This window comes from Microcaecilia unicolor, chromosome 6, assembly GCF_901765095.1.
Source record: "Microcaecilia unicolor chromosome 6, aMicUni1.1, whole genome shotgun sequence".
Lineage (NCBI taxonomy): Eukaryota > Metazoa > Chordata > Amphibia > Gymnophiona > Siphonopidae > Microcaecilia > Microcaecilia unicolor.
Window position 1 is genome coordinate 252,087,963 of NC_044036.1, and position 22,716 is coordinate 252,110,678.

The 22,716-nt window shown below is 43.2% G+C and overlaps 1 protein-coding gene across 1 annotated transcript in view; it reads right to left on the bottom strand.

The window, feature by feature from the left end:
- LOC115472742 (niban-like protein 1) overlaps positions 1–22,716 on the bottom strand; it is a 210,298-nt gene that overhangs the window by 40,463 nt on the left and 147,119 nt on the right. The window contains exons 6-7 of the mRNA XM_030207126.1: positions 7,289–7,404; positions 5,470–5,574 (exon numbers count right to left, since the gene is read on the bottom strand). Of these exons, the coding sequence (XP_030062986.1) occupies positions 5,470–5,574; positions 7,289–7,404 (221 nt within the window). The remainder of the gene's footprint in view (positions 1–5,469; positions 5,575–7,288; positions 7,405–22,716) is intronic.

Consider the following 22,716-nt stretch of genomic DNA (forward strand, 5'->3'; position numbering starts at 1 on the left):
TTTCTCGAATCAAATGGGCTACAGGACCCAAGGCAGTATGGCTACACTAGAGGCAGATCTTGTCAGATGAATCTGATTGACTTCTTTGACTGAGCGACCAAACAGTTGGCTGTGGGAGGGGTGCTAGATGTGGTGTACTTAGATTTTAGCAAAGCCTTCAATACAGTTCCACATAGTGGAAAATGGACTTTGCTCTGAGGAAAAGGATGTTACAAGTGGTGTACTGCAGGGGTTAGTCTTTGGGCCGACTCTTTTTAACATCTTTTTGAATGATATTACAGAATGGCTGTCTGGTAAGGTTTGTCTCTTTGCAGATGATACCGAACTCTGTAATAGGGTGGACACCCCAGAGGGTGTGGATAGCATTAGGAAGGATTTGGTGAAGCTTGAAGAATGGTCTGAAAATTGGCAACTAAGATTTAATGCTAAGAAATATAGGGTCATGCACTTGGATCACAAAAACCCAGAGGGACCGGTACAGTATAGGGGGTGAGGAGCTTCTGTGTACGAAAGAAGAGCGGAACTTGGGGGTGATTGTATCCGATTACCTTAAGGTGGCCAAAAAGGTAGAAAAGGCGACGCTCAAAGCCAGAAGGATGCTCGGGTGCATAAGGAGAGGGATGACACCAGCAAGAAAAAAAGAGGTGATAGCGCCCTTGTACAAATCTCTGACGAGGCCCCATTTAGAATACTGTGTGCAATTCTGGAGACTGCATTTACAGAAAGATATAAACAGGATGGAGTCGGTCCAGAGGGCGGCCACAAAACTGGTCAGCAGTCTCAGTTATAAAACATATATGGACAGGCTCATGAAGCTCAACATGTATATGCTGGAAGAGAAGCAGGAGAGAGGGGATACAATAGAGACGTTTAAATACCTCAGTGGCGTTAATGTAAAGGAGCTGAGCCTTTTTCAAATGATGGAAACCTCTGGAACGAGACAGCATAAGAGGAAGTAGGCTTAGGATGAATCTGAGTACATAAGTACATAAGTACATAAGTAGTGCCATACTGGGAAAGACCAAAGGTCCATCTAGCCCAGCATCCTGTCACCGACAGTGGCCAATCCAGGTCAAGGGCACCTGGCACGCTCCCCAAACGTAAAAACATTCCAGACAAGTTATACCTAAAAATGCGGAATTTTTCCAAGTCCATTTAATAGCAGTCTATGGACTTGTCCTTTAGGAATCTATCTAACCCCTTTTTAAACTCCGTCAAGCTAACCGCCCGTACCACGTTCTCCGGCAACGAATTCCAGAGTCTAATTACACGTTGGGTGAAGAAAAATTTTCTCCGATTCGTTTTAAATTTACCACACTGTAGCTTCAACTCATGCCCTCTAGTCCTAGTATTTTTGGATAGCGTGAACAGTCGCTTCACATCCACCCGATCCATTCCACTCATTATTTTATATACTTCTATCATATCTCCCCTCAGCCGTCTCTTCTCCAAGCTGAAAAGCCCTAGCCTTCTCAGCCTCTCTTCGTAGGAAAGTCGTCCCATCCCCACTATCATTTTCGTCGCCCTTCGCTGTACCTTTTCCAATTCTACTATATCTTTTTGAGATACGGAGACCAGTACTGAACACAATACTCCAGGTGCGGTCGCACCATGGAGCGATACAACGGCATTATAACATCCGCACACCTGGACTCCATACCCTTCCTAATAACACCCAACATTCTATTCGCTTTCCTAGCCGCAGCAGCACACTGAGCAGAAGGTTTCAGCGTATCATCGACGACGACACCCAGATCCCTTTCTTGATCCGTAACTCCTAACGCGGAACCTTGCAAGACGTAGCTATAATTCGGGTTCCTCTTACCCACATGCATCACTTTGCACTTGTCAACATTGAACTTCATCTGCCACTTGCACGCCCATTCTCCCAGTCTCGCAAGGTCCTCCTGTAATCGTTCACATTCCTCCTGCGACTTGACGACCCTGAATAATTTTGTGTCATCGGCGAATTTAATTACCTCACTAGTTATTCCCATCTCTAGGTCATTTATAAATACATTAAAAAGCAACGGACCCAGCACAGACCCCTGCGGGACCCCACTAACTACCCTCCTCCACTGAGAATACTGGCCACGCAATCCTACTCTCTGCTTCCTATCTTTCAACCAGTTCTTAATCCATAATAATACCCTACCTCCGATTCCATGACTCTGCAATTTCTTCAGGAGTCTTTCGTGCGGCACTTTGTCAAACGCCTTCTGAAAATCCAGATATACAATATCAACCGGCTCCCCATTGTCCACATGTTTGCTTACCCCCTCAAAAAAATGCATTAGATTGGTGAGGCAAGACTTCCCTTCACTAAATCCGTGCTGACTTTGTCTCATCAGTCCATGTTTTTGTATATGCTCTGCAATTTTATTCTTAATAATAGCCTCCATTTTTTCATGGAAAGGGTGGTGGATGCGTGGAATTGGCTCCCGGTGGAGGTTGTGGAGACAAAGACTGTGTCAGAGTTTAAGAAAGTGTGGGACAGACACATGGGATCTCTTAGGAAAAGGAGTTAGTGGTTATTGAGGATGGGCAGACTAGATGGGCCATACGGCCCTTATCTGCCGTCATGTTTCTAACTCCTAGCAAAGGAAGGTTTTCAACCCTTCATTTACACAGACAATGTGTGCGTTTATGTTTCCTTTGAAAATAATTTGAGCAAAATAAATGGAAAGATTAGTCAATGGATCAAACTGCTGGAGTCCTGGACAACTGCCTTCAAAATAAAACTGCTTACCTCCCCATATTGCAAAGACACCTTTTCTAGTATCGAGATAAGTAGAACCAACTACCCAATCCTAAGCCATCTAAAGATCCTAGGGGTCACGTTGGATCAAAAGATCACATTTGAAGATCAGACAGCAAGTGCAATAACCAGGATGTTCCAAATTCTCTGGAAACTGAGAAGGATAAGGAGCTACTTTCCCAGAGACGATTTCATATGCTAGTACTGTCAATGGTCCTAACCTACGTGGACTAGTTCAACAGAATATACATGGGCTGTAAGGAAGAAATCCTGAAAAAACTTCAAAACACACAGAGCACAGCTGCAAGATTAATACTAAGAAAATCATGTTATGATACAGCAGGACCATTACTACAAGATCTACAATGGCTCCCAATAAAGGAAAGCATTGCATTCAAAATATGCAGAGTATAAAGCCTTAATTACTGCTGGATAAAGCAAGGCACAGAGAAGTGATGTAAGTGACGCACCAGGATCAGATGGGGAGTCTGAGTCAGGGGGAGATGAGCTCACAACTCCTGATGTGCCTCCTGACTCCGTCCAAATCTTTACTCAGCAAACACTTCCCTGTTCTCTGTTAGCCTCACAGAGCTGAGCTGGGGGGAGGGGCAGAGAAGACTCCTCACTGTACACAAACTGCTCCAAACCAACATCAAAAATATGATTCTGTCAGGTCTATTACTAACATGTGTAGTACGTCCTGGCTTTCTTCCTTCTTTAAAATCTGGGGTGGTTACACTGACTCCACGGTTAAAACATAAAAATGTATTGTCTGCTAAGGAAGTAGTAGAGGCAGCATTCATTGCTTAAAGGTAACTCATGATAGCAGGATTCAGGACCATATGGTTAGGGAATATTAAACAGGAGAAAAATCACCAGGTAGCTGCAAATGAAGACTCACAGGGTTGTATCCTGGCCCTGGTTCCAACTGAGCTGCCAGTTCCAAGAAGCAGAAAGTAGCTCCCAGATCACCAACCCAAAAAACTAAGTAAATTGGTTTTCTCCATTTGTAAAAGGGGGAATTAACAAACACAGGCCAAACAGTTTTAAAAGGAACAAGAAGTTCTTTTCATCACACTTAAGAATAAGGAGGGTTTCACAATGAAAAACATTATGCACGGAGATCAGCGGGTATTACAGTTATGGTTATAGTTCTTGTATTTTTGTGGGTTTTTAAAATCCAGCTGCTGGATATCTACCCTTCACAATCTCCTCCCCACCTCACCATACTAAGCAGCAAACAGTTTCAATTCTGGAACCTCTGTCCAAGCAGATCCAACCCCCCAACTGAACATCTATCCTGTGCACATAGCAAGGTCCCAATTCATGGCCATTCATCTGCCTTATAAGCAAGACTCCCCTATTGGCTCTATATGATGAAATTCTACTGGCCGGCCAGAGTCAACACTGCATCTGCAAGATAGTCAACCCAAAACCGTACCCCTTCCTCTCTAGCCATGGGGTTTCTGTTTCTGAAGATTTCTGATTTGTGTTCTGCAGGATTCACATATAACTATCACCAGAGTAACTAGGCACAGACGTGATCAAGAGATAAGTATTTCCTTTTCCTCTGATCTCATCTCAAGCTGTCACGCAACTAAAAATACCAACTATCTGTTGGCCAGGAGTACAATCCTGACTCAGGGAGAAATGAAAGTGGGTTTCCCTTCTTACTTCACACTGAGCTGGAGGTTCACACCCTGAAGGACGTCCAGCAAGCACTTTTAGTTACACAGATCTCAGGCACTAAGTTGAACCACGAGCTGTGCTGTTGAGAAGTAGCTTTGTGGTTAGAGAAGCAAATTACAAAACAGAGAAGCCAGGATTGAAATCCCGCTTCTTCCACACTGGCACTGTGACTTTGAGCAAGCCACCTCAAAATAACTCACATACTTGAACTTAACTTACCATGAGTTCAGATTTGCAAAAGGCATGTACTAAGTAATAATGCAGAATCCACTTCTAGAGCACTACCTCCACATACACAGAAGAGCCCTAGTTCCCACTTACCTACGCATGCACACGCAGAAATAAATTTATCCAAGAAATGAAGAAAAAAAAAGAGGCTTTGGTTACAAACTCAACTGAAAGATGCTGACCAGTCTCTTAAGGGATAATTTGCAAAAAAAATAGTAGTTATCCTGGTAAATCAAGGCTGGAAACTGCCTTCTCCATTCTGGGGGTCAAAGTAGCCCCACCGCAAAAGCAGAGGACCCCCACCACAGAGGGAGGGCACAGCCAGCAGCCAAAATAGATTTCACTTTTGAAATTCCCACACATAATTTTACTGTTGCCAACCCTCATTTTCAAACAAAACTTCATCAGGAATTTTTCTTTGAAACTCTGTTTGTAAGCCTGTGGTTACTCCCCATGGTGTTTAAAAGTTAACGCTTAAGATTTAACTCACGCGGCGGCTGAATATTAACTTGGTTGCATTTGCATCTTCTACATAGGTTTCATGCACACTTGAGAAGAATGTGGAATATCGTACAAAGATCAATTTTCAAAGTGATATATGTGGCTAAAAATAGTATCGCCAAGCATATTTTTAGTGAGAACCCCAAGACAGGAACCAGTTCATCTTGTAAAACAAACTGCCAGTAACGTCTTGCACAATCTCATGATAAACAAAGGTGTTTGCTCGATACATTCTCACTCTGTTCCTCCTTTCCCCACCCCATTCATCAGTATCCCATCCCTGTCCCACTCACCAGTAACCAAGCTCGCTGTCTTTCATGGGATTTGCCCTTTAACTTTGGACCAATCACATTCTTCAGGTCCGGGATCAAATCTTCCATCACCAGATTGCTTAAAATCTGCAGAAAATGGAAAAAATCCATTACCTATTTATCTCTTTCTGTCATGTCCCCTACCTCAATGCAAGCGGCGTCCTCGGGCTGTGTGGGGTCCTGTCAACACTTGACTGGCACTGCCTGAGCCATGTGTGTGTAGTCCTCTCTGGGTTTGTTCAGAGAGCGGTGGTTGCAGGCTCCTTAATTGCTTTGCTTCCATGCACCTGTTTCTGCTCTCTCTCTGCCTGGCTTCCAGGCTCTTTGATTGCTTTCCTTCCACCCACCTGGGTCTGCTCTTCCTCTGCCTGGCTTCCTTTGCTTCTCTCCTATTGGTCTTCCGGTTCCTCCTTCCCCTGCTCTTGTCCTATGGCTGTGCCCTTTCTCCCTGCTGATGTCATACGCCAGCACTTTCAGCTGAGCTCTCCATGGACTCCATGCTTCGGCTTCTACTTTGGTAGGTGTTTCTAACACTGTAGTCTGCTTCTTATCTACTGGTCCCTCGTTGCTGACTTTGCCTGTACCTGGATTACCCTTCTGCCTGCCGCCTGCCTACTGACTTTCGCCTGTACCTGGTTTACTCTCTTGCCTGCCGCCTGCCTACTGACCTTCGCCTGTACCTGGTTTACTCTCTTGCCTGCCGCCTGCCTACTGACTTTCGCCTGTACCTGGATTACTCTCTTGCCTGCCTACTGACTTGCCTATACCTGGATTACTCTCTTGCCTGCCTACTGACTGGAGCTTGTACTTGGATTACTCTCTTGACCTGCTGCCTGCCTGGCTGATACACTCATCACCCTGCTTCCAGCTCCGTCCCGTAAGTCCTGCAGGCTGCCCGCACCTAGGGGCTCAACCTCTGGGGAACAGCGGTCAGTGCAGGTGAAACCCGGGGTTGTCCAGCTGTCAAGCAGATTCTGGTCCGAGTACCGGGCTCAGCAGTGCTCTACTTGGTACAAGAACTCACAAGTCTGACACTTTCCTCTCGCTCACCTCTCCTTCCACAGGACTGCTTCGCTGTCAGTGCAGAGGTGCAGCTACCAACAATCAACGTGAGGAACCTAATTGATCAAAGCTCACTAGGCCTATCCCTGACTCAGCCTGCAGAGCACATGTGGGATCTCTGCGTATAAATCAGCCCAGTCATTTCTTACATGGGGACAGGAAGCTTATCAATACAGGGAGGCTCTGTACCATCCAAGCCTGTCCCCCACTCCATCTTTCAGTACTGAATACACTTAGGATCAGCAACAGCGGACCAGGTGTCCTAACACAACATGACTCACAACACGTGCACCTGACCCGCTGTTTCTGGCAGTAAGGTTTTCACTGGACTAAAGAACACCTTGTATTATTTATGTTTCTGAGTCACTGAGTCAGGTAACTAAGGAGTTATGGCTTGATTGCTCCAAGTTCAAATTGCACCCCTTACTTCAAAGATAAGTGTAGACTTCCATAATGCAAACTCTTTTGGTGCAATAGAAAGAAAAATTTTCAGAGGGCAAGGGAGAAAACGTGCATATGTTTAACTTTCAAAATGGCATATGCACCGATGTGGCCTAGACCAGCTGTCCACAAAAAAAAGCAAATGCAAAATATGCAGGTACGAAGCAATGCAATCTATATGGGCTACTTTCAATTGCGCCCCCCTCCCCTTTTGACTGCCAGTGTCTGCAAGCTCAGCTCATGTTATTGTTCGTCTTGAAAAGGGGGCACCCCAGACTTCACACATCCCCATTCTCACCTGGACTTCATTACCACAAAGCATGTCCCAAGTCCCGTATTGATCCTTCGACTGACGGTACATTCTGACAGCATCTGTGAAAGCTGGAGCTTCCACTTTGGAATCCTCTGAAATCCCTGTAGAAAACAATTACATGTGAGAAATTTCTCCTCAAAAATCCATTCATACCTAAGTCTTCCAGCCCAGCAGGAACGTTCTCTAACGGTCTAACCCCACTCAATGCCATTTATTTTGGGAAGATAGGGGCTTGAGAGTGAGGTGGTATGAGCTTAAATTCACAATCTCCAGATAGTTTCCTGAACAGAGACCCCCACTCCCTTCCTGGCCTAGGCACTTCAGCAATAGTACTTTGGCCTAGAAGACTGAATAGCTTCCTACAGTACCCTGTCCAAGTATGCCCTGGCGTCAGCCTGTAGATGCTCTTGTGATGTGTGAGATGAACTTCCTTCCTCCTAATCTATAAAGAATCAAACATGTTCTCTTTTCCAAACAGCAATTCATCTTCAGACCCATCTGAAAGACTTCCGGGACCTAATTTCTGTTTCCAATCTGTAATATGAAAAGCGCCACTGTATGGTTACCAGATGGCTGCTGGCTATTGCAGATAACTCAGCAACTCCTGGTTTTATACTTTTATCCCACTGCAAAGACCCTTATGGAAATTCAAACTTCAAATCCCATGAGATCAAACCAGGACCAGATAAGCCTATCCTTGACCTGGCGTCATCTGGTAGCAGTGTGTTGTTGCCACCCCCACACAACAAGAGAGGGACACCTTGTCCCATACATTATTTAACTCATTTAAAAAAGGGAAAATTCTTCTGATCTCAAAGTCAAAAGAACTCTTAAAATATCACAGGATTTTAAAAAAGAGGTTGAAAGAGCAAGTTTTAAAAAATACTGCAAGCCCTCTCTTCTCTCTTAAAAAGTCTGATAAAATATTTCAGTTTCATGAAAGATTACATTGACTTCCAGTAGAGATGAGAATTGTATTTACATTTTCATGTTCCCTTTATAAAGTTCTTTATGACCTAGTACCAATTTACTTCTATGAACATTTTAAATTAGCAAAAGGTGCCAGGAATTATAGGAAAGAGAATAGTATTTTTTTTTAATTTTTACTATCTACCTCCTAAAGGTATACAAAGGTTAAGAGCATTTGAGTACCTTCTTGCTTTTCAAGCTGCAAAGTTAGGTAAAGAAATTTTGGTTATGATTGGATCTTCCATCTCCTATAATGAATTTCAGCAAAATATTAAAACACAAGGAAAAAAAAAACCATTTTGCAAAAAATGAAACGGTCCCTAGGAAGGCTATCATCTAAGTGATTTCTCCTCTCTCCTCTGCCCTCCCCTCCATGTTCCAGTGATTCTCCCCACCCATCCCATCCCATCCATGTCCAGTGACTCTCGTCTAAGCGATTTCTCCTCTCTCCCCTGCCCTCCCCTCCATGTCCAGCGATTCTCCTCTCCCCCCCCATCCATGTCCAGCGATTCTCCCCTTCCCTCCCATCCATGTCCAGTGACTTGCCCCAGCCCCCACCTGCCCCCTTTTTAAGCACCCAAGGTCGAGTTCAACCCCAGCCCTCACCTGCCCGCCCTAGTCTCCCACAACAGCCCTCTTTTCCTTCCTGCCACCCTGCCTTGATTTGTCCTCTCTTCCCTGCCCTCCCCTCCATGTCCAGTGATTCTCCCCTCCCCTCCATGTCCAGTGACTCGCCCAAGCCCCCACCTGCCCCACTTTTAAGCACCCACAGTTGAGTTCAACCCCAGCCCTCACCTTCCCGCCCTCGTCGCCCACAACAGCCCTCTTTTCCTTCCTGCCGCCCTGCCTTTAAAACTTTCCTTTTACCTCAGGTTGCAGCGGTGGCAGGCTCGGCTCGCGTTGCTCCAGCCTTCCCTTTCGTTCCCTCTCAGCATCCCACCCTCCTCTAATGCTGGAGGCGAGCTGAAGTAAGCTTATTTGCATATGGTTATGAACCCAGCCAGCCATCCAGGGACGCAGATGAACAAATTATATAAAGAGATTTTAAGAAATATGTTGTAGCTTTTATATCATACTGATATTCTTGTTTAGTGTGTGTGTATATATATATATATATATATATATATATATATATATATATATATATATATATTGATATTAAGGATCACTGTATTTTCCTGGATATAGCCAGCTTCTTAAGGTGGTCTTTCACAAAGGCACCTAACGTTTTTAGAGTGCGCTAAAATTTCACGTGCACTAAACACTAAGATGCACATAGGAATATAATGCGAACTAAAAACACAACCATGCCTCTGTAAATGGAGTACTTTGGGCCCTGTTTACTAAGCCATGCTGTAGGCACGATAGTGTTTTTAGCACGTGCTAATGCTAGAGACACCCTTATATTCCTATGGGTGTCTCTAGTGTTAGCGCACGCTAATTTTTAGAGTGTGCTAACAACGTTATCACACTTTAGTAAACAGGGCCCTAAGTTTGCTATTTGCTCTGAACTGCAAGGCTTGAGCACAGTATAAGTTCTGTTATTATTATAATTATACTTTGTTCTGGTTAGCTATTTGCTCCCTGAAACAACTGTGTTGCATTCTCTTAGATGTCACAAGGCCCATTATAATTCTGGGTTGCCTTTTTTTCCTTTTCATTATGTTATTACCCCATACACCAATCCAAACTCTTTGCTCATAATTTCAAAACCTTATGGCTGTTCCTTCGCATCATCAATTGCATCCGAAACTCTTTATCAGTTTGATAGCTCCTACACTCTGGAACAAACTGCCTCTGTCCAGTTATTGTGAAGGGGTAAGACAAGATGTACTCTTTGGTAGTATATAGGCAGGAGGACTATCCTGGAGCGTTATCATTGATCCCTGTAGAGAGGTGTTGCTCCATAGTGAATGAGGGGAGATCACCATATGACAGCAAGCTAAACCCTGGGTAGCAGTTGCAGGATGCCAGATGTCTGTATCTTTTCTGCTGAAGTTTCTGGTTGTGGAATGCAGGAAATGAGTGGGACACAGCCACAAGTCTGAGGCTCTGCTTTGTGCCATGGGTCAGCCCTGCCAGCCCCCTTTGTCTGAAACCAGCAAGAGCTACCACCTCCTTCTTTTCCTCCTCCTCCTCCCTCCCAATGCTCTTTATTTCTCTGCTAAGTATGTCCTGCACAAATGAATCAGATGAAGGAACATATGAGTTGTCCAAAACTGATTAAGCTGTGACTGCTTCTAAGCTTAATCACTGTGGTTCTTTAACAAGCCAAAATCTGGGACACAATTACAGCTGTGGGCTGGCACAGGAGGGCCACCATGTCTTGATGCTTTCTAAAGTGGAAACGTGCACATTAGTTTTTTGGTTTTTTTTTTTTGGGGGGGGGGGGGGACAGGGAGACTAGATAGTATGAGACTGTCTCCTGGAGATTTACACAATTAAGACTAGAGCCCGAACCAGCTTTTTCTCCCTCAGGAGTACACTGCCCACAAATTTGTGAGGGGGGGGGAGCTGCATGGAGCAATGGTTTTCCTCAGGACCTGTTAAAGCCAGATGATCTGTCCTTCACAGTGAGGAAGGGAGGCCAGCAGACCAGTGTCCTCTCTGAGCAGAAAAATTAGGAGCAGCAATGGGGGGGGGGGGGGGGGGGAGCCAAAATGACAATTTCACACATCAGGCCCATCGCATCATGACCTCTTCACCTGCCTTTAAATTACCTATAAACCACAATACCAGATAAGTCACAAGTGCCTTCTATGCATAAAGAAATCTCCCAGTCAGTAACAGCCTATAGTAAAACTACAACTTTAATGGATTGAATCATTCAAGTTATTGTTCTAAAAGTCTGAAATCTAAACAGGATTATACAGAATCTCAATGTGACACTGCACCTACTGTTCTCTAACACACACTCCACATTCCCCCAGCTATTGTGCTAGGATATTTCCCCTTACAATTTGCCATAAAAAATTGTGTTACCTCACAAACAGTAAAAAGCTCCTACTGCTACCAAACGCTTTCTAAAATAACAAAAAAGACCTGCAGACAATCAGAAATATATAGCAAACTTTCCATAACAGCACAAACTCCCATAACTGAAACTGCAACAATCCAACCTATAATACAGCACTATAAATATTGCACACAAGGCCCAGAGCATCAGAACTCCTACTATAGGGAAAAATAACAGGACTACTATCAGTCCTTACATTCAATTAGTTTTTGATAGCTTTCAGGCCTGTACATGATATACAACAAATTAATTAACTTTATTTAAAAATTTCTCCTCTTCAGTCCTTAGTATCCAACTGTCTTCTCCTCCTTTATGAATTTCCTATTCCCCTATCACGAATTCCTCAAATCTTCCATCCTCACCCCTTCACAAACCATTATCCACCTTCCTCTGACTCTCATTCCCTGCCATACAACCATCTCTTTTCTTCTTCTCTCTCTAACCCAGCTTCCTGATCCCTCTCATCTCTTCTCCAATACGATTTCCACAATCTCTAACCCCAGCTTCCACATTCTACTGTCCCTTTGCACTCTCTCTCTGAACCCTGACTACTCCTTCCCAAACCGTCTTACCTTATTCCAACCTCCCCTTCCAGAAACTCTTCCATTCTTCTCATCCCTTCCTTACTCTGAAGGTTCTTTCTCCTTCACACCTGCTCACTCAGCCATTCTTCTTGCACCCTCCCTGCCACTCCCTCCCTCCACTTTCAGCCTTGCCCTGTGAAAACCCAGCTGCTTGTGGGGTCTGCAGGATGTATTTAGGAAACCCATACTAAATATTTTCTCCTACTTTTGGCCTATGGTACATAAGGCCCTGTGTGTACTCGTTTCATCAGAAGGACTGGGAGATTCAGGATAGGACTAGACTCTTTCGGAGCACGCACTTTATTTAAAAGTAATTCATGAAGTTTTTTAAGGTTTTTTTTTTTTTAAACAAGGTAACATTTAGTTTATTTATTTATTTAGAACATTTATATCCCACATATTCCCAACATAGCAGGCTCTATGTGGCTAACAGCAGTTAAAGAAATAACAACATACTAATTCAGGGTGGAACAAAGAATAGGGATCAACATGGGGTGGGAAACAGCAGGGGAAACAAATGAGGGACGGCAGGCAGTTAAGTAACAGTGGAGTAGGCTCTGTCACAGAGATAAGTCTTGAGGAATTTCTTAAACAGAATGTGGTCGGCAGTCTCTTTTAATGGAGGAGGTGGTGGAGATGAAAACGGTAACGGAATTCAAACGTGCGTGGGATAAACATAAAGGAATCCTGTTCAGAAGAAATGGATCCTCAGGAGCTTAGCCAAGATTGGATAACAGAGCCGCTGGTGGGAGGCGGGGCTGGTGGTTGGGAGGCGGGGATAGTGCTGGGCAGACTTATACGGTCTGTGCCAGAGCCGATGGTGGGAGGCGGAGATAGTGCTGGGCAGACTTGTACGGTCTGTGCCCTGAAAAAGACAGGTACAAATCAAGGTAAGGTATACACAAAAAGTGGCACATTTCTTGGGCAGACTGGATGGACCGTGCAGGTCTTTTTCTGCCGTCATCTACTATGTTACTATGTAATGATGATGGTACAGCATTCCAGAAACAAGGGCTCACAAAGCAAAATGTGGAGGCGAAGAGCAATTTGTATCTGAGATTCCTGCAGTTAGGATAGTGGAGATTAAGATAAGTGCGAGACAGCTTTATGGAATTTCTAGGAGGGAGGTCAATCAGGCTGAACATATAAACTGGAGCATCCCCGTATATGATCTTGAGAGTGACAGCACAGATTTTGAATTCAATACGTTCCTTCATTGGGAGCCAGTGGAGCTTCTCTCTCAGAGGTTTTGCTGCTTCAAACCGAGATTTACCAAATCTCGCCGCCGTATTTTGCGCCATCTGGAGTTTCTTAAGGGTGTGTTTTTTGCATCCGGTGTAAATCCAATTGCAGTAGTCAAAGTGGCTCAACACTAGAGAGTGGATTAGAGTCCAGAAAAGGTCAAACGGAAGGAACTGCTTGATACGTTTGAGCGAGCGCATGGAGAGGAACATTCTCTTCATAATAGCTGATACCTGAAGGTCGAGGGACAGGTGGGAATCCAGAATGACACCAAGGAGCTTCAGTTTATCTGCAATAGGGATGGAGAAGCCCAGTGCAGAAATCGTGCCTGGGATAGATTTAGTGAACTGGGAGGAGAGAATGATACACTGGGTTTTTTTCTTTGTTTAGCTTGAACTTAAATGCGCTCGCTCAGCTGGCCTTGATGGCAAAACTATTCTGTATGGCGTCAGAGATTTCAGTTACAGAAGATCGGAAGGGAATGTAGATAGTTACATCATCTGCATATATGTACGGGTGCAGGCCATGGTTGGATAGTTCCGCAGCAAGTGGAGACATCATAATATTAAATAGGGTAGGTGACAGTGGGGAGCCCTGAGGGACTCCACAGTGGGATCTCCAAGGCGTTGAGATAGAGGAAAGGACTTTGACCCGATAGGACCGACAAGACAGAAATTCCCTAAACCATTCTAAGACATAGCCTCCAACGCCGAATTCAGATAGCAGGGTAAGAAGTTTCAACAAATGTTTTTACAGTATCACATCTAATAGTTTTTTTCCAATATTAAATAAGATACTCTCTCCCCCTTTGTACTTCCATTTTCTTCTCTACAGACAGTGACTCTCTCTCTCTCTCCTTCAGATATTATTCCTTGGTCTACCTATCCTTCTCTTTCTGCATGCACTTCACTTTTCTCACTCTTTCCTTCCAGACACACTTTAAACCTTTTAACCCTCTCTCATCCTGAATATATTATCCCCTTCTCAAACCCTTCCTCCCCCAAAATGATATTCCCTCCCTTCTCACCCTGGCCTATCCTTCCCAAGCTCTGCTTCCCTCAGTTTTCCACCCTCCCTCTTCTCCCAGAATGAGCAGACTACTACTCATTATACAACTTGATACCACCTCTGCTGTTCATCCCTACTAGTAGCAGGCATCACCCCCTGCTGCTGTGAGATCAATCTCGCAGCTCTTACTAGGAAATTTGGGTCCATCCACAGTAGCAGCAAACAGCTGATTAAATATGCCAGCTTGTAAGAATACACACCAGGTGGGGGATTGATGTGAGTAACCCACAAAGTGGCCCTTTCCACTCAAGAGGATGGGGTAGGTGGAGACCTAAGGAAAGGAAAGAGGGGTAGTCATCCCATTCACCACATCCTAGTCCTGGCCCTGATTAAGAACTTAAGAATAGCCATACTGGGGTCAGACCAATGGTCCATCTATCCCAGTATTCTGTTTCCAACAATGGAATCCAAAAAGTGGCAGCATTCCATGCTGCCAATCCCAGGGCAAGCAGTAGCTTCCCCATATCTGTCTCAATAGCAGACTATGGTCTTTTCAACCAGGAACTTGTCCAAACATTTTTCAACCCAGATACGCTAACCACTGTTACTACATCTTCCAGCAAAGAGTTCCAGAGATTAACTATTCATTGAATGAAAAAATATTTTCTCCTATTTGCTTTAAAAGTATTTTCATGTAACTTCCTTGAGTGTACCCTGATCTTTGTACTTTTGGCACGAGTAAAAAAATCGATTCACTTCTACTCATTCTACACCACTCAGGATTTTGTAGACCTCAATCATATTTCCCCTCATCCCTCTCTTTTCGAAGCTGAAGAGCTCTAACCTCTTTAGCCTTTCTTCATAGGAGAGGAGCTCCTTCCCCTTTATCATTTTAGTTGTTCTTCTTTGAACCTTTTCTAATTCCATTATATCTTTTTATAAGACACGGTGAGGTTGTACCATGGAGCAATAGAGAGGCATTATAGTATTTTCGGTCTTATTCACCATCCCTTTCCTAATAATTCTTAGCATCCTGTTTGCTTTTTTAGCTGCCGCCACACACTGAGCAGATTTCAAAAAGATGAAAAATTACAACGGGTCCCCCCCCCCATCCCAACTCCAAGCAACTGAAATATAGATAGCAATACCCATCCCATTTTTTCTCTTTTACTAGGCACGTGTTTTCATAGTTTCAGATGTATAATTGCTCCAGTTGGTGTTTGTACTTGACAAAGAGGAAAGATCTCACAATATGTATATGAAGAATGTACTGGATGCATACTCTACTCGGTAGGTAGGGGACAGTATGAAAGTTTCTTTACCCTGTTTTGACACTCTCACTCCAACACCCAGCAAGAATTCTTCTACAAGGCAATTAAGGATGTGCAGGACAAAAATCTCTGTTCCTTTTCTCAACATTTTCATTTTTTTAAAACTATTTTAAATTTATTCACAAAGAACTACAGCAAGCGATAAAACAGTTGCACATCTACTTCAAAACCCCCTCCCTATCCCTCCCTCACCCTACACCCACAGTATGTATGGTGTCCAAATATCAAGACACCAACATCATGTAAATCCAAAAGATGAGACACTTGAACAACGGTGTCTCAATGACAAAGTATTTCTTACTATAGCCTCTACCTCGGTGAGGCCCACCTATTCTCATACATACTTCAGACTTTATAAAATTTAGCTATATGTCCATGTCTAAGTGCCACAGAAGATTTGCATTTATCATGTCATCGGTTTTTCGGCAAGATGTGGCATCGCAGAGCGGTTTCTCCTTTGGGAAGACACGACGTTTCATATAGCCAGGATCTTAACATCTTTTTTAAAGCCACGTTTCTTTACCACAACCCAACACATTTGTTTGATCCCCTGAGGTAAGCCTTTGTGCTGAAACACAGCTGTGTCGAGTTGTTTTTATGACTTTTATAATAAAGGTTTTATATATTTTTTATCCTCTTTGGATCCGCCTCACTCTTTTCTTCTGTTGTTCATGTTTACGTGAGATTTTTTTTCCTTCTTTTTTGTTCCCATGTCTCAGTGCCATCAATTTTGACATTTGAAAAATACAGTCACATTTTTGCATTATTCGTGCTATAGAGGGCAAGGAAGGCTGTTTCTAAGCTTGTGCAAGAGCCAATTTCCTTGCCGTAAAAAGATAAGTTGACAGTTTATGATGTTCCACCTTGATCTCCAAGGGTTTGACATGAAGCAGGCAATGATCTGCCATTCTAGGGTATGGTAAAGAGAAATTAGGTCTTATCTGATATTTTTCTTTCCATTAGACCTTTCCACTATTCCAGAAACTGTGAGATGTTTTAAAAGCAATCTCTAGAGTGAGTGGGATCCTGGCACTACTGCCCTGAGGGCTGAATCCCCTAAACTGGCTTCCAAATGCTGCAATGCACCCTGTAGTGCTTGGCAATGTTTTGCATCATTGACCATGTCGCTGCCTTGTGTATATCCCCCAGAGACAATAAGGTTATCTTCACCCAGGATGTCGCTGAATGTCTCATAAAATGATTGTTGTATGCCTCATAGAATGAGCCCACAAGGCCTGAGGAGCCTGCTTCCCTGCAAGCAAATAAGCCAACGCAATAGTCTCCCCTCAGCTATCTAGCAATTGTGGGCATGGAATCCATGAAGCCAAGCCTCTGCTTACCAAAAAGCACAGTCTGTCTGATTTGCAAAACTCATTACTGACTTCCATATATCTAATGAGAACTCTACACACATTGAGAAGCTCCTCAGTTGGTTGAGATGAAATGCTGATACCACTTTTGGGAGAAAGGAAGAAACCGTGAACAGGGAGACCCCCACCTCTGAAAAGAAGAGAAAGCGATCCTGAGAAAATAAAGCCTGAAACTCTTAAATTCTACATGCCAATGCAACAGCCACCAAGAACACTGTCTTTTGCATAAGATCTTTCAAGGAGGCCTTCTGGAGTGGCTCAGAAGGAGGCTTCTGCAGAGCCTGAAGGACTAAATTAAGGTTCCATTCTAGACACGTCATACGAAAGGGAGGCCGAAAGTGGCCCATTCCCTATAAGAATTGAAAGATATCTAGGTGAGCCACAAGAGATGTCTTCTGTAGTTGGCCCCTGAAATGGGCCAAAGCCACAACTTGAACTTTTAGTGAACCCAATGCCAATCCTTTCATAAGACCTGCCTGGAGAAACACTAGGATGTGCGCAACCTGAGCAGAGAAGAGACAAAATCCACAATAAGAACATTGACTGTCCTCCATACCGTCACGTTCCCAATGGATATAGAGTGTTTCTGAGCCAGAATCAAGGTAGCAATGACCAAATCAGAATAACCTTTTCATCTCAACTGAGCCCTTTCAATGGTCAAGCTGTAAGACAAAAGGGGCATAGATCCTCCATGAGCACCAGACCTTGCTGCGGAAGATGAAGAGGATCCCTGTCCAGCAGTTGAATCAGGTATGCATACCATGGCCGCCACAGCCTCCGCAGTCAATCCAGGGGTAAAAGGGGCACTCAGAAAAGACACAAGCCATAGCGGAGAGATTAAATGAATTCTTTGCTTAGGTCTTCATTGAGGAAGATTTGGGAGTGATATCAGTAATGGTATTCAAAGCTGACGAGTCAGAGAAACTGAATCAAATCTCTATAAACTTGAAAGATGTAATGGCGCAATTTGACAAATTATCGTTTTTATCGGATGGCATTCAGCTCAGAGTGCTGACAGAATTGAAAAATTAACTTGCAGAACTATTGTTAGTAGTATGTAATTTATTTTTAAAATCAAGAGTGGTACAAGAAGATTGGCAGGTGGTCAATGTAACGCTGATTTTTAAAAAAGGTTCCAGAAGTGATCCGGGAAATTATAGACCAGTGAGCCTGACGTCAGTGCCGGGCAAAATGGTAGAGGCTATTATAAAGAACAAAATTACAGAGCATATTCATAAGCATGGATTAATGAGACAAAGCCAATATGGATTTAGTGAAGGGAAATCTTGCCTCACCAATCTACTACATTTCTTTGAAGGGGTGAACAAGTGGATAAAGGTGAGCCAGTTGATATTGTGTATCTGGATTTTCAAAAGGCATTTGACAAAGTACCTTCCAGAGGAAGTTGGAGAGTCATGGGATAGGAGGTAGTGTTCTATTGTGGATTAAAAACTGGTTAAAAAATAGAAAACAGAGGTTAAATGGTCAGTATTCTCAATGGAGAAGAGTAGATAGTGGGGTTCTCCAGGAGTCTGTGCTGTGTGGTGTTTTTAAAAACATATTTATAAACGATCTAAAGATGGGAGTAACTAGTGAGGTAATTAAATTTGCTGACAACACAAAATTATTCAAAGTTGTTAAATTGCAAGAGGATTGTGAAAAATTACAAGAGGACCTTACGAGAATGGGAGACTGGGCATCCAAATGGCAGATGACATTTAATGTCAGCAAGTGCAAAGTGATACACGTGGGAAAGAGGAACCCAAACTATAGTTAAATGATACAAGGTTCCACATTAGCAGTCACTGACTAGGAAAGGGCTCTAGATGTCATCGTTGATGACAGGTTGAAACCCTCTGCTCAGTGTGTGGCGGCGGCAAATAAAGAAAATAGAGTGTTAGATATTATTAGGAAAGGAATGGAAAACAAAAATGAGGACATTATAACGCCTTTGTATCGCTCCATGGTGTGACCACATCTCGAATACTGTGTGCAATTCTGGTTACTGCACTAATGTTTTTAAAGGACACTAACTAATCAAACATGCTCTAATGAATGCACATCTCTAATGGTGACATCTGTCCACCTCTCATCAAATAGGACAACATATGAATGAACCACTCATCAAGACATGTAAAGTATTCAGGATGGAATTACAATACAGCTGGACCTTCAGATAGGTCCACCAAAGGTGGTAGAAATCCCCCTGGCCATCACATTCTCTCCAGCATAGATCAGAGGCCATTTGAAACATTTTCAACAACCTCACAGGAGTATACCAGTGATACATTTTAAAATCATTTTCAACAAGACAACTAGCAATGGCAACTAGCAACTTTCAACAGGTACTTAAACCCATTTTCCCAGCATTCTGGGGAATAAATAGTACCCAAGTCTTCTTCCCATTTGAAGATATACTTTTGAAGGGGAGTATGATATATTAGTAAAGCTAAATAGAAGCAAGATATACTCCCCTTACCTCCCTCTCCTCTCAATGCCCTTTCCAAAAGGGTTTCCTCCAAGCTTAATTCCCCCTTGGCTTTGCAACGAATCAAGTCCCGAACCTGACTATAATGAAAATTTTACCTCACTGTTAAGCCATATTCACCTTGTAAGTCTGTAAAGGACACAAATTCACTCTCCTTCCACAACTGTCCCATGGTACATAAGCCATTGATAGCCCATCGTCTGTACACTGTACACCGAGTCCCTGGGGGGAAAGGGGGGAGGGCATATTGCACAGCTGTTTGGAGATCATAGAGCTGATCTGGGAAAAATTTAGTATGAATCGTGTACCAGGTGGCAAGGGGGTAACTAATCCCCTTCAGAACCCTCCTAATTATCCCAAGCAGATCCTTTTGGGGTAACCAGGGAACCACTCATAATGGAGATGTCTAGTGAGTCCATTTTTTTAAACTACCACGGGCATCTTCAGACTCCTCCTAATTTTCAAACATTTCTTCGGTTTATTTTACACATTCATGTTAATAAAATATTTTACACATGTGGTAACTTACAGTGCACTGTTTTGTTTTTCAATTTATAAGAAGCCTTTATTGATCAGAACAAAATTCCTGTACAAAAAGTACTACTGTTTCAACAACATATTACAAGCAGGGCATAAGAGATCCAAGATGGCGTCGCTCTGTTAGGACGCTCCGAACCTCGCTCTCAAGATGCCGAAGCGTAGGGGGAGAATAGTGGGCAGAGCTTCCCCGCGTTTACCAGGTCCAATTGACCAATTTTTGAGGTCACGAGCAGCTGTACCTGAATGTGGAATGCCACCGGTAGGGAACGCCGGTGAAAGGGAGATTTCGGCTTCCCCCGGTCTCGAAACAACTTTGAGCCCCGCAGTGCGAACCCCTCGGCGCAAGTTCCTTCCTCTCTGACCCAACAGGGTCCCCCTTGGGGAAGAAGGCACGGACCCAGGAGAACGCCGGGGAGCAGCGTCGATTCTATCTGAGGAGGGAATGGAGGGCAGTCTGCCCACAGTGCCGGTGGGAAACGAAGGGAGAGAAACTGAGAGTCGAAGTGAAGATCGTGAGCAGTCTTCAGCAAGGTTTGAACTTCCTAAAGAGTTAGCAGTAAAACCAAAAGAAGTGACTCTAGATGTTTTGTGGGACTTAATGTCTAACCTGGGACAGCTTTTCCTTAAACAAGTTAATGAGGTTTTACCAAAAGTAAAGCATATTGAAATGGAATTGCAAAAAAAGGAAGAAGAGACTAAAGTTTTGAATGAAAAAGTAGAAAAAAATTGATCAAAGGGTTATGAAGTTGGAAACAATACAAACTACGATGTTAAAAGATGTGACGAATATCAGGCAAAAAATGGAAATATTTGATAAATCATAACCTGAGATTTGTCAATTTTCCTAAGTTACCAAATGTTCTTCCCTTGGATATGTTGAAACGTTATTTTTCTGAAGTTTTGAATATCTTAGAAAAGGATTTTCTACCCTTTTCACAAGTATATTATGTCCCAGGAAAAAAATTGAATCAAGAAAAACCGATAGATGTCTCTCTTTTGCTTGAGACTTCTGACTCTGGCTTGGCGATGGCCGCTACTTTGGTGGCGACTGTCGCATTGATGCCTGATAAGAACTGGACTTTCCGTCTGTTTTTCCAAAATAAAGAGAAACCCTTTTGGGGTTTAAGAATAATGCTATTTCCTGATGTCTCTAAGGAGACAAGAAGATGGAGGAAACCATTTTTGCTCCTTAAGCCGGAGGTTTTGCACTTGGGGGGTACCTTCTTTTTAAGGTACCCCTGCAAGTGCATAATAAGGCTTGGGGGTAAAAAATACATGTTTACTGAACCTGTCCACGTTTCAACACTGATAACCTCAGTTAAAATGGAGAAGCACTAAGAAGAAGATGTACAATTTCTTAGCAGAGCAAGAATTGCCGTTTAATTAGTTCCTGTGTTATATTTCTCCCCTAGATTTATAAACGAGATCTTGGATCTCCATTTATGGACTTGAGAGTCATAAGGTTTTGAAAAGTAAAGATTTACCTTTTTTCCCCCCTTTTTCTTTTTTTCTTATATTCACTGGTGTAATTCCTATTATTGACTCTATCCTAACCAAGATGTTTCTTGTAAATATTGTTTAAATGAATAAATAATAAAATAAAATAAAAAACATATTACAAGCATTAGCAGTCAAACAGGATTTCCTCTACACAAACTCCATGTAAGTACTTGTAATCACAGTAACAGCACTAACTAATCAAATATGCTCTAATGAATGCACATCCCTAATGGTGACATCTGTCCACCTCTTATCAAACATTGATCTGAACATGAAGCAACATGTCAGAAGTTACAGGATGAGTGTGTGACAGTGCTATAGCCAGGATTACATTTTTAGTGGGGCGCGAGGTTAACAAGTAAGCCCTAGGCAAAATGCCTGTTGACAGTGCTTCTAGCTCTCCTCTCATGGGCCTGTGCCACAGTGGATGACTCTAAAGAGGAGGGGACATGGCCCATGCCTCTGGTGTGTGCATTGTGTGCCCATGTATATTTGTATGTAAACAAATAGGGAGAAAGAATGTGTAACATAGTAACATAGTAAATGACGGCAGATAAAGACCTGTATGGTCCATCCAGTCTGCCCAACAAGATAAACTCATTTTACATGGTATACGATACTTTATATGTAAAACCGAGTTTGATTTGTCCTTGCCATCCTCAGGGCACAGACCGTAGAAGTGTGCCCAGCACTCTTCTTGTACTAAGTTCTGAAGCTAACATTGAAGTCCCTTAAAATTTACACTCCAGCCCATTCATATCTATTCATATCTAATGCGCATATACATAGACCTGTGTGAGGATGTATGAATAAATGTATAAGGGCCTGAGTATCCTTATTTCCTTACATGTAACAAGGGACGGTATGAGAACAGATCTGTAGCACTGTTAGCCAAGCCATGCAAACTCTTGTCTCCCCCATAAATACAGCCATACACACAAACACCACTTTACTTCCTCAGAAGGGATTACAGCAGGATGGGTGTGCACACATGGGAAAGCCAGCCAGCCTCACCCTGCCCGCAATTCCCTGACAACCCCCAGTTCAGCCTGCTCGCCCAGGCTTGTGAGGTGTTTGCTCTGCCAGCAATCTCTCACAGCAGACTGGAGGGAAGGAGAGAAACCTCTGCTGCTCCCGAAGAACAGTCACACCTTCAGCACAGACAGATCCAGTAAGAGTATATCCGTTTTCTAGCCAAAGGTGGCTATCTGCATGGAACCCTGCTGTATTATATATAAAAAAATAAATAAATAAAAATACTGAATCACTGAGGTTTCCAAGCCAAATTTTCAGTTGGCTAGTAACCAAAGTAATTTACTAGTCAGACTGAGTTCCTGCCATGTCTCTCTCTCTCTTATATATATA